The sequence below is a fragment of the Stegostoma tigrinum genome, chromosome 6, assembly GCF_030684315.1.
Source record: "Stegostoma tigrinum isolate sSteTig4 chromosome 6, sSteTig4.hap1, whole genome shotgun sequence".
In the NCBI taxonomy this organism is placed as follows: domain Eukaryota; kingdom Metazoa; phylum Chordata; class Chondrichthyes; order Orectolobiformes; family Stegostomatidae; genus Stegostoma; species Stegostoma tigrinum.
In genome coordinates this window covers 2,690,692-2,703,975 of record NC_081359.1, presented here as the reverse complement: position 1 = coordinate 2,703,975, position 13,284 = coordinate 2,690,692, and the positions used below count along the sequence as shown (strand labels likewise).

At 42.2% G+C, this 13,284-nt stretch overlaps 1 protein-coding gene across 1 annotated transcript in view; it reads right to left on the bottom strand.

The window, feature by feature from the left end:
• ercc5 (excision repair cross-complementation group 5) overlaps positions 1–13,284 on the bottom strand; it is a 113,062-nt gene that overhangs the window by 32,663 nt on the left and 67,115 nt on the right. Inside the window, exons 14-17 of the mRNA XM_059646914.1 lie at positions 11,488–11,663; positions 10,013–10,125; positions 7,746–7,838; positions 1,780–1,840 (exon numbers count right to left, since the gene is read on the bottom strand). Of these exons, the coding sequence (XP_059502897.1) occupies positions 1,780–1,840; positions 7,746–7,838; positions 10,013–10,125; positions 11,488–11,663 (443 nt within the window). The remainder of the gene's footprint in view (positions 1–1,779; positions 1,841–7,745; positions 7,839–10,012; positions 10,126–11,487; positions 11,664–13,284) is intronic.

The following is a 13,284-nucleotide window of genomic DNA, read 5'->3' as shown; positions in this document are numbered from 1 at the left end:
CAGGCTACAAACAATACACTGTATATTCGGTTAGATTAGTCATGTGTCCTCTGGTCTAAAACAAATTTTGGAAGAGATTCACTGTTTTATTTTATGGCTTTGTTTATCACAGGACATATGTTAAATCACACTAAAGCAAAAAATGGCTGTGTGTTTCAGGACACAGTCACCTCCCAAAATGGTTTAGTTTTAATTCAGCAATGCCTTTTATAAGTGAAACATAACGATATCCAGCCAGCCAGTGGCCGTGAGCTGGTGTTCCAAAGTGGATTGAGTGAATCATTGCCTATATTAAGTAATTATTGGTTTGTACTATTTGTAATAATTCTATAGAAGACTGTGGCTGAAGGGTAATGCCACTGAACCAGTAATCCATAAAGGCAGACTAATGCTCTGGGGATAAAACAAACCAAAGAACTGTGGATGCTGGATATTTAAAATTCCTGGAGAAACTCAGCAGGTCTGGTACAGCTGTGGAGTGACCTTTCTTCAGACTTCAGTTTCTCCTGAAATTTGTTTCTGTAATATTCCGAAGGTCATTTAGGAGAGAAAGCCTTCTATCTTTTGTTGGATTGACTTACATATAATTCTGGACTCTCAATAATGTGGTTGATTCTTAACTGCCCTCTAAAATCATGCAGCAACCCATTTGGTTCACCACAACAATAGGCAAAGGCTGGTCTTGTTAGAGATGCACACACCCCATGAAAAGATTGAAGATAAAGAACAAACTTAAGAAATTCAATGAAACTTGAAGATATATTTAAACCTGGAGGGCCCTGTACTTAGTTGGATTTAGTCGAGTTTAGTTGATTAGATTAGTTGCGTTTGAGAGAGGCTTTCTAAATTCTTACAATTACAGTTAAATTGAACTCCTAACCTTACAATCGCTCCAATAACTTGATGCTGATTAGGCTTATTTTCACCATATTCTGCAAAAAATCTTCCTCTTTGCTTTGCTGCTCTGACCATTTACACATTACCTGAACCTAATTTTGGTTCTGCTACTAACTCATTTGTAATGCCACACTTTTCTCACTTAAATCACTCTTTCCCTCACATTTAATCACAGAGGTTCACATTCCTTTTCCTTCCGTCTATTCCTGGCTCAGCACTTGCTTAAAAGCTGTCCACATTTAATATTTGCCAGTTCTTAAGAAAGACCATTGATTTGAAGTATTTACTCACTCTCTGCCGACGATGCCTAATCTGATGATTAATGTAACTAATCAGATTCCAGCATTTGCAATGCTTTGCTTTTCTCAGAATCCCTACAGTGTGGAAACAGGCCGTTTGACCCAACAAGTCCACACCGCCCCTCTGAACAGCATCCCACCCAGACCCATTCCCCTTCTCCTGTATCTACTACGTCTAATCCACCTAACCTAAACATCCCTGGGCACTATGGGCATTTTTGCACGGCCAATCCATCTACCCTGCACATTTTTGGATAGCGGGAGGAAACTCATGCAGACACGGGAAGAATGTGTAAATTCCACACAGGCAGTCACCCGAGGCTGGAATTGAACCTGGGTCCCTAGCGTTCTGAGGCACCAGAACTAGGCACTGAGCCACCGTCCCACTGACATACCACTGACAGTTTAGTGTTTCTGAGTTTTAGACCAGAATGCCAAAGATCAATAGTCGCTTTTCTGTGGCATGATGAGGAAGAATACAGATGAAGGGATGGACATGTTACATAATGCAGTATCTCAAAACACGCATTGGCCAAGGCCATGACACGAACAGGCACACACAAAATCACTGCAGATACTTCACCTGAAACAGATTTTCATTGCTCATGCGTTCTTCCCATTCTTTTTCTGCCTCTTCATCTGAACTAAAATACAACAGTAGAAGTTTACTTGTAAGATTACCAGTAAAATTATTGTCCTGACTCTGGTGGGAGAAAGTGCATTGGAAATCAAGCCTCAACATTTATGATAACTCAGAATGGTAAGTACAACCAATTTATTTGCTAGGATAGTTAATGCCTGACTGTGGCCACTATCTAAAAGTATTAGACTTTATTTTCCTAAATATATTTAATGTTTTATGCCAGCTTTCATTAATGAACAATACAACAAGAGAGACAGATTTCACTTGGTGGCAGGTTTGAAGGTCTGAGTCTCAATTGCTCTTTCCCGTCTCAGTTCAGTGTCCATTACAACCAATACATGCTGGGCATTACTTTGTTTTTCCAAAGATATTTGATGCTGACATGTCCCACAAAAACAGCCAAATCTGGCTTCAGCAAAAAAAAAAACAACTACACACTTCCATTTTCCTTTTGACTTGCAAAATAATTAATAATTCAAATTTCTACTTACTGGCTTATATTTCCAGATAAAATATCTGTAGTCCTTATGTTATGAATATCCTCACAATATCAAATCTCATTCACATGTTGAAATATAATGAAAGTAAAACTAAAAATGGGTATATTTTCCCCACAGCCCCCACTCTGTCCGACACATTCAGGGGTCTGCTGTTCCAGTTCCAGCAAACTGTGATTGTTCTGGGCCATTGATTTGAACATAGAATGCTCCAGAAGATGACATCAGGAAAGGGTGGAGGAACACTGATGAGAGGGTGACTTCCTTCTTGGAAGACACTTCTAGAACCTCAAACTGGGAAGAGTGTGTTGGGCAGGTCACAGCATCATACTTCTTTAGATGGACTTTTCCTAGAACGTATTGCAAGGAATGGCTCAGGAACAGAAGGTCAGAAATCACGAATGCCTTGACCTTACCAGAATTTGCAGTAAATGTTTTAGATCATGATGTTCTGTAAACTTTACAGTTTATAAAAAAAGCATATAGTGGGACCAGCTTTTGTCAGTGGCTATGCTCCACTTGAGCCTCCTCTGATCTTATCCAAATATCCTGTTGCTCCTTTTTACAAACTTGACTAGCTTCCCTTAAACATTTACCCTATTGCCTTGAATATCATCTTGAAGAATGCATTCCTCATGCTTACCACACTGCGGGTAAACATGTTGCTCCTAACTTCCTATTTGATTTATTAATGACTCTCCCGGATTGTTTTTACCTCTACTTTTTAACATTTCCTCACTTTAAAAAAAAATGTTAACTCACTATTAAAAACTTTATTATGCTGAAGGCCTCTATTACTTATTCTCAGTCTTCTTGAAGGAGAGTTTCACCTTTCCTGAGAAGTATCAACTCTTAGTCCTAACATAATCCTTGTAAAAACTTTGAACATTCTTCAGTGTCTCTATATCCTTTGTATAATATGGTAACCAGCACAGTGCAATATCTAACCAAGCAGCTCATGTAAATATTCCATCTCTAGAAACCTGCAGCTTCTGACTCAGAGGCACCAGACCACTTACACTGTTTCTATTCAAGTGCGTAATTGTACTCTGATTCTTTTGTACTTCTAATTCACTTAGATACTTGTTATCCACCTGTGCAGCCTCCTTATTCTTCCTATGAGAATACACTAGTTCACACTGAGCTATATTGCATTGAATTTGATCATTATATACAGTGCAAGTTTATTAATACTTTCTTGTTTATTGTCAAATTTTTCTCAGTATTCTCTAAGATGCTTCCCAATTTGGTGTTCTCCACAAATGTCAAAATTTTATTTCCAATCCACAAAGTGCAAATCACACGGCACCAGGTTATTGTTCAGAGATAGTAGGAACTGCAGATGCTGGAGAATCTGAGATAACAAGGTGTAGAGCTGGACGAACACAGCAAGCCAAATAGCAGAGAAGCAGGAAAGCTGATGTTTTGGGCATAGACCCTTCTTCAGAAATGGGAAGGGCAAGTGAGTTAACTGAAATAAGTTTGGAGAGAGGGGGAGGCAGATCGAAGATGGATAGAGGAGAAGATAGGTGGAGAGGAGACAGACAAGTTAAAAGAGGGGGGATGGAGCCAGTAAAGGTGACTGTAGGTGGGGAGGAGGTAGGTCAGTCCAGGGAGGAAGGACAGGTCAAGGGGGTGGGATGAGATTAGTAGTAGGAGATGTGGGTGGGGCTTGAGGTGGGAGGAGGGGTTGGTGAGAGGAAGAACAGGTTAGGGAGGCGGGGTCGAGCTGGGCTGGGTGTGGGATACGGTAGGGCGAGGGGAGGTTTTGAAATTCGTGAAATACACACTGATACCATTGGGCTGCAGGGTTCCCAAGTGGAATACGAGTTGCTGTTCCTGCAATCTTCGGGTGGTATCGTTGTGGCACTGCAGGAGGCCCTGGATGGGCATGTCGTCTATGGAATGGGAGAGGGAGTCAAAATGGTTCGCGACTGGGACGTGCAGTTGTTTATTGCGAACCAAGCGTAGGTGTTCTGCAAAACGGTCCCCAAGCCTCCGCTTGGTTTCCCTGATGTAGAGGGGGCCACAACAGGAACAGCGGATGTAGTATACCACATTGGCAGATGTGCAGGTGAACATCTGCTTGATGTGGAAAGTCTTCTTGGGGCCTGGGATAGGGGCGAGGGAGGAGGTGTGGGGGCAAGTGTAGCCCTGCAACCGCAGGAAATGCTAAGTGCTGGGTGTGGTGTGGCTGTAGGGGAGTGTGGAGCGAACAAGGGAGTCACGGAGAGAGTGGTCCCTCCAGAAAGCAGACCAGGGTGGAGATGGAAAAATGTCTTTGGTGGTGGGGTCGGATTGCAGATAGCAGAAGTGTCAGAGGATGATGCGTTGGATCTGGAGGTTGGTGGGGTGGTACATGAGGACGAGGGGGATTCTTTTTTGGTTGTTATTGCGGGGACGGGGTGTGGGGGATGAGTTGCGGAAAATGCGGGAGACACGGTTGAGGGCGCTCTCGACCCCTGCTGGCGGATGTTGCGGTCCTTGAAAAACAAGTACATCTCGATGTCCGGGAGTGGAATGGCGCATCCTGGGAGCAGATGCGGCAGAAGCAAAGGAATTAGGAATAGGGATGGCATTTTTACAGAAAGGTGGTGGGGGGGGGTGTATTGTAGGTAGCTGTGGGAGTCGGTGGGCTTGAAACGGATATCAGTTTCCAGGTGGATGCCAAAGATGGAGACAGAGAGGTCCAGGAAGGTGAGGGATGTGCTGGAGATGGCCCAGGTGAACTTAAGGTTGGGGTGGAAGGTGTTGGTGAAGTGAATTAACTGTTCGAGCTCCTTGTGGGAGCACAAGGCCACACCGATACAGTCATCAATGTAACAGTGGAAGAGGTGGGATTTAGGGCCGGTGTAGGTGCAGAAGAGGGATTGTTCCACGTAACCTACAAAGAGGCAGGCATAGCTTGGACCCATGCGGGTACCCATGGCCACCCGCTTTGTCTGTAGGAAGTTGGAGGAATTGAAAGAGAAGTTGCTGAGGGTGAGGACGAGTTTGGCTGAGTGGATGAGGGTGTCAGTGGAAGGGGACTGGTCGGATCTGCGGGACAGGAAGAAGCGGAGGGTCTTTAGGCCATCTGCATGGGGAATGCAGGTGTATAGGGACTGGATGCCCATAGTAAAAATGAGGTGTTGGGGACCAGGGAATTGGAAGTTCACAAGCTTTAAAATCTTCCCCTCCCCCACCGCATCCCAAAACCAGCCAGATCGCCCCTGCCTCCCTAAGCTGTCCTTCCTCCCACTTATCCCCTCCTCCCACCTCAAGCCACACCCCCCATTTCCTACCTACTAGCCTCATCCCGCCCCCTTAACCTGTCCATCCTACTTGGACTGACTTATCCCGTCCCTACCTCACCACCTACACTCACCTTTACTGGCTCCATCCCCGCCCCCTTAACTTGTCTGTCTCCTCTCCACCTATCTTGTCCTCTATCCATCTTCGATCTGCCTCCCCCTCTCTCCCAATTTATTTCAGAACCCTCTTCCCCTCCCCCATTTCTGATGAAGGGTCTAGGCCCGAAACGTCAGCTTTCCTGCTCCTCTGATGCTGCTTGGCCTGCTGTGTTCATCCAGCTCCACACTTTGTTAACCAGGTTATAGTCCAGCAGGTTTATTTGAAATCACAAACTTGACCTGACAAAACAGCAGCGCTCCGAAAGCTTGTGATTTCAAATAAACCTGTTGGGCTATGACCTGGTGTCATGTGACTTCTGACCTTGTCCGCCCCAGTCCAACACCGGCACCTCCACATGAAGTGCAAATCGTTAATGTAATTTGTGAGCTATATTGGTCACTGCACCTCACCCTTTGAAACAACAATCTCTGCTTTTTTGCCAGTCTGCGTAGCAACCCTTAATCTCTGCTCTATTTCCTATTCTGTTGATAGCCTGCTACCATGGTACTGTAATTCTTTGTTTAGTGTTGTAGATGCAATTCTGAAATGGATGGAAGTGAGAGGGGAGGTGTTGGGTGTGGTGGGTTCTCCAGTAACCATCTCAGGACTGACATCTATTTCAAACCCACCGACTCCCACAGCTACCTTGATATACCTCCTCTCGCCCACCCTCCGGTAAGAATGTGATCTCTTAATCCCAATTCCTCTGCCACCACCACATCCGCTCCTACGATGGGACGTTCCACTCCCAGACATACCAACTTCAAGGACAGCAACTTCAGCCCTCCAGTGATCCAAAACGCCCTCAATTGCATCTCTTGCACTTCCTGCACTTCTGCCCTGCTGGTCCTCAGATACCACCCCACCAACCTCTGTATATAGCACATCAGCCTCCGTCACTTCTGCCACCAAAGAGATATTTCCCTCACCACCTCTATCGGCCTTTCGGAAGGGCCGCTCACTTTGCACCTGCCTCATCTGCTCCACAATCTCCACCAACCCCATTACTCCAAGCACCTTTCACTGTAACTGCAGGAGGTCCAAGGTCCAAGGCCCAAGATGAACTCTCCAACAGGGGTTCACATGTACATCCTCCAACTTGGTCTACTGTATCCATTGTTCCCGCTGTGGCCCCCTCAGTGTGACCAAGTGCAGGCTCCGGGACTGATTCATGGAGCATCTGCGCTCTGTACACGATAATCAACATCACCATCACCCTCCTCCCTCTATTTATTTCCCAGCTCTCTTCCCCCTCCCCAGTCCTGACAAAGGGTCCTGACCTGAAACGTCAATTCTCCTGTTCCTCTGATGCTGCCTGACCTGCTGTGGTCCTCTGGCTCCACACTGAGTAAACATCAAAACATACTCTTGAGCTTAAACAGTTTATATTCTTAAATTCCCACACTCAAATTAAATGACACATAAAATGGAAGAACTTCTTTTTAAACATGAAATAAATATGCCAACTTTTTATAATTACCAGTGGTCACTGCTCTTTGACTGTCTCCAGCTTGCTGACATCTTTTCATTCATTCCTTCACTCTCCCTCTACTCATTGCCTCTCCTGCTGGTCAGGCCCCCCACCCATTGCATCCCTCTGCTCAGTCTACACTGTGGGTCCGAGGCTAGAAATGGCCTAGAGTCTGTGGAAGTGGGCTGCTGAGAGAGAAACAGACCATATCACATGCATGAAAAGTGGGGTCTTAAAAAAACTGAACAAACATCTCACCATCTGCAGACAACTCGAGATACTGGATTACCATCTCAAATATGGGTCAGACTGTGAAATACTGGACAATGAATTGTGACTCTGACAGCAGTGGCGAGCGGAAAGGATAGCAGTAAGTGGGAAAGCCGGACAGAGAAGTGGTGGGTGGGAGGGTGAGGTATGGGCAAAGTGGTGACCAAACAAGGTGGTAAGGAGGGAAGAGTTCACATGGCTATTACCCATCCCGATATGGCTCACACATATGAAGCACTTCATATAATTATGTCAACATTAGTCCATGAACAAACCTGTTTTCCTCTTTCTTTTCTAAGGAAGGCAGAATAAAAATGTCATCTGTTTCACCTCTTCTCACCTGAGAAAGGCTGGGAATGACCCCATCACTGTTAACAAAAATACAGAAAAATATTTTTTAAAACTTTTCATTTCTAATGAGAACATTTCTGAGGTTGCTAGTGCTGTCAAAAAGATTTGATTCACGTATGAACTTGTACAATCACTTCATCTTTTCCACTCATTAGTGAATCGAATAGAATACATTTATGACATTAAACATTTAGTATTGACACGTTTCAAATATTGAAATTTATCAGCAGAAATTTTTACCTAGTATTTCCATCTTCCATTTTATAAATGCTTTTATATGTCAATATGAGCCAGTTAACTACTTTAGATCATCATAATTCAAATGACACCAGTTATTTACAGAAGTGGCAACGAAAAAAGTTTACTGATAATTATCACCATTTTCAAAAGAAGGTGCAACCTTTCTGATTATACCTCACGTACAGGTTAGCGCCAAGCTATTACCAATATAGGTACTAAAAAGAAAAGTTGTATAAACACAGTAATGCACTTACTGCTAAGAAAAATAAATTTGAAACAGGAACAGCAAGCATTGGAGAAACTCAGCAGGTTTGGCAGCATTTGTGGAAAGAGAAAATTGTTTTTTTAAAAAAGCTAACGTTGAGTCCAACATGACTCTGCTTCAGAACTAATTCAAAACCACATGATTGTGCCAACACTGTCATGTTAGTGAACAGCATTCAGAATATCTTTTTCTCCTTCACATTAGCTTGATGACATCGAAGAAGAATCTGTGCTGACCACAGCAATTCTAAGCTATTTGCATGTTTCCAAATGACCTGAACACACAGAACATAGAACAGTACAGCACAGGAACAGGCCTTTTGGACCATCATGTCAGTGCCGACCATGATATCTTTCTAAACTAATCCCATATCTCTCTATTCCCTGTCCCTTCGTGTTTGTCTAAAGGACCTCTTAAACGTTGCTATCATATACGCTCCTACCACCTCCCCTGGCGGCACATTCCAGCTACCCACCACTTTCTGTATTAAAAAAAACCCTGCCTCGCACGTCTCCATAAAACCTTCCCCTTTCCACCTCAAACCTATGCCCCCGATAGCTGACATCTTTACCTCGAAAAAAAAAGATTCTAACTAACTATTATCTTGTAGTTTCTGGGTTTGGATACTGGGGATCTCATGCTACAGCAGGCCATCTAGTTAAGTATATTTACATTACTGTGTGAGTTACAATGTTCCATTATTTAATGAACTGAACCTTCTATTTCAGATGATCTCTGTGATCCATTTTAAACTGGCCATTAAACTGTAATAGCATTGGAACCTATAGATTATAGTGTAACTAAAGCTTTGCAACATTAACAATGTCAAGTAAAATTAGGGGTAAATCCACAGCTAATCTAAACCAGCTATAGAGTTTTCATGTTTGAAGTACAATGGATTTTAGAATAACTGCATGATCAATGATCAACAAATTATAATGTTTTAAACTCCATTCACATTACCTAGTTTACCAAACCATCCCTTTCTGTAAACAGGGCTGCATTCAGTTGGATATTTATCTCCTATGCTCTTCCAGTTTTAGGTTTTTTATTTTGGCAAACCCTGGTCAATAACAGAATTCCCATAACTCTGCTAATCTGTTGGAAAAATATTCAATGGTACGTCCAGTCAAATGATCAGATCCCCTCTTCCCCAACAATGCTCACAAATCTTGGGCTCCCCAGTAAAACAAAGGTTCCTTGTGTCATTTACAATTTCTTCTGTTCCATTACACACACACACACTTCGGTGGAAGACCTTTATCCTTTTGTACTTACTAATGTTGGGATGCTGCTGTGCCATAGAAATTGCCCGATGTTAGTAGTTCTCCTACCAGAACTATGTTTTCCTTAAATCATTGAGTGACATTTATCCTTACTGTTTAATTACTCCTTCTTCCAACTCCATTTAAAAACTGCCAGACTCTACACCCCTGCCACTATTTTCTTTATTCCATTCCCAACCCTCTTCCTTCCACCTCTCATACTTTTCTCCTCCTCCTATCGCCCCTTCTCGCTGTCCAATTGTCCAGGTATTCACTTTCTTTTACCATCTTTAAACTGAATGGGAAATTGTTCTCACTCCAAGTCCAAAGGAGAAATAACCACTCCAGCAAACATATTTTTTTTGAAATTCATGTTTCTGTTGAAATCAACATTATTTCAAACTTTAAATACTTTACTAACCTTTTGCCAAAAACACTTTTTAAGGCATGTTGCTTCAACATGGTCCTCAACAGCTTATCTGTAGCTTTCTTTGTATCTTTAACTGCCAGGTCCTTTCTCTGCCATCTGTTAGCCTAAAACAGAGGATGACTTCACATAACCAGGAACAAATGCCAGTGCATAACAATTCATCACATACATAACCCAGTAAATATCAACTGGGCTTTGGCAAAAGGGAACTGTTTGGTGTGCACTATGGGTAGCATGGTGGCTCAGTGGTTAGCACTGCTGCCTCACATATCCACATCTACTGACTTCTCACAGTTAAAATAGGCATATCAATTGAAAGCAAGAGTTTACTTCAATATTCATCAGCTGCATTGAAAATAATTTGATGGTGTCTTAGTATCAGTTCTGACTGCATTTGTAAACAAAACTAAATTTTATTTTGGTATTTAATGACAGAAGTATTACTTTAGACATCTGGTTGAGTCAATATCAATGACATTAGTTGTTCTGTAAGTTATAAGATGTCAACTAAACTTGCAAACTTACATTCTTTGTCTTCAGAAGTTTATCAGTTCAGGTAACAAAACATGCTCAGCCACTTTGACACAGTAATGCTTCACTTATTTTTATGGGAGCTATGTTGAATTTCAATATTCCAGCCAAGAGGCAAGCTGAGGAGTTGTTTCCACATACAAAGTGCCTGATTTTGTCAACTGTCAGGTTCTTCTGCTCAGTGTTTTCAAAGACAGCACCGAGCTGGCCAACAGTGGGTGACATGGACTTCATCATCCGGCTGGTGATATCCAAAGACTCAATGCTACTTCAAAGCGAACATGCTCATTGAGTCTGCAACTGTTTCCGGGAGCTCTTCCTCTCCTTTAGGGGATGTATCAATGGGAAATAGCTGCTGTGTCTTTTCCCTACCAAGTCCTGCAATGTCTTTCCCCACCGCTGCTCTGCTGGTCAGGCTGATGCACCATCTCTTAACATGCAGCTGCTTCTCAAATCGTAGAGCAGTTCTCACCCATGTTTGTTACTAACAGGCATAACTGTATTTTACTGTGAGTCTTTAGTAGTGAACATGGGAGAGAAGTAGTTTGTGATGGAAAGGGAGCAAGCAGTGGGAAGGTGAATGTAAGTACATTAGCTGGAACATCAGAGAATGTGTGCTGTGATAATCAAGTGCTGGCCACTTCATTATTTGTTACAATGTGCAGCTTAGAAATAGCACAGGTTTGAATACATCATGCCACACATAAATTCATTTAAAAACTTAACTAGTTCAACTCTTGCTGAGAAACTTTTATAAAATCGCATAAATGTTTCATGTTGGTGTACAATGTTCTTTTAATTTTTTGACCTTGAAAGAAGTTAATATAGACAACATGAACAACAAACATTTATAGATTAGATTTTAGTTAAATAGATTTTTGATGAAACTTTTGTCAATCATGGAAATTAAAATTGTATTACGCGATAGTACTTACCAAAGTTTGTTTCTTCAGTAGAGGCGTCTTTCCATCAAAAACAATCACTGGTCGTATTCGATAAAACAAAAGCTTACATAGTCGATGGAGCAAAATCAGAAGGTGAGCATTTGGTACAGAATTACCATGGCGATCTCTTGCACCCTTCACTGCTTGATTTAACCAAATGCTGATATCTTTGAACAGCAGTTAAAAAAAAAACTTTGTTTACATGCTGTTTGATAAAGTTTTTATTTAGTTTCATTGAGACCATCTTTAACTCTTATTTGTAGGTGAAATCCAATTTTCCTCCAAGTATTTTACAAGTGGGATTTGCCAAGCGGTGAAAACACACGGCCCCACTGAGGTTGCTTTACCACTTTAAATGGAGGATGAAAATTTTAATTCTTATAGCACTCTATTTTCTCTGGGAGTTCAGGATTTTAGAAGCACACCAGATTTAAGTGGGTCTGTGAAGAAACTAGAAAGCCTGAAGAGTCGGAATGTTCTGAAAAGCACAAGGTATTTTCACAACTTCAAATGTCACTATTGGATGCTGTTTGTGACATAGATGTATTTTTAATGCAATGATTCGTCATAGGGACTTGTGTTTTAAAATGATGACCCCTACATTAACCATTGTCTTGTGCATTTGTTCACATGCAGTACAGTGATATAACAATGCTAGAAAAACTGCTACAGAAGGTCCTGACAGAGCGTGTAGTCCGTGATTTAAATGGTTCTAATTGCTTTATAGAACAATTTTGATGCATACAACAAATCCAAATAATTGCTCCAGTACACTGGTTAACAGTGACTCTGCTTTGAAACTGAAATGAGTAGATTTCGCAAGTTCCTAACCAGACTGTTGTTTGGATGACTATGGCCAATGCCAAACCCTGGGCTGAGTTTTCAAGTGCTGGTGGGTTTCAGCACCGCAGATGTCTCATTCAACTGAGAATGAATGGCAGATCCAAGCAGTTGTTAAAGCGTACTGTCCATTCATTCTGGGTTTGCTGGTTTGGTTGACATGAGTCAAGTTACAAGTATTACAAGGCAGAATACATTTTCTTTTCAAAATCAATGATAAGGAGGTTGTAAAATCACATCCGTGTTGAGTGTGCAGTTTAAGAGCCACAGCAAGAGTGCAGTTTAGGCTTTTCTGGGTTTGGAGGGGGTTTCGGCCTGAGGGATGCAACAAGATAAAACTGCACAAGTCACTGTAGGAGCCTCAGATAAGAGGCTCTCTCCTGCTCAGGGTTATAAACGTAAAGAAATTTAAAACCTATATGTTGTCAATATAGTTAAACTCCCTGTTTTACTTCTGAATTGCAAGAACATTCAAATTAATGGTTTTCAAAATAAACATTGGAGATGTGTACTATTGTGACTTAGTTTTCATTGATACCAGCGTGAAGCACTTTAACACAAGTTGGTGCCAATACAGCCTGAATCCGAAGTCAAACACTGACTTGACAGCGAGTTTTGAGAAGATTTGTAGCTCAGGTTGAGGTTCTGGATGTGAGTTTGCTCGCTGAGCTGGAAGGTTAGTTTTCAGGCGTTTCGTCACCATTCTAGGTAACATCATCAGTGAGCCTCCGATGAAGCGCTGGTGTTATGTCTCGCTTTCTATTTATCTACATATCTATGACATGGCCCACTATTACTCATATCCTTACACACAGATGAGGAAGGACACCACTTTGATTGGGACAACACATCCATCCTAGGACAAGCCAAACAGAAACATGTACGAGAATTCCTAGAAGCATGGCATTCCAACCGGAACTCCATCAACAAACACATTGGCTCCAAATC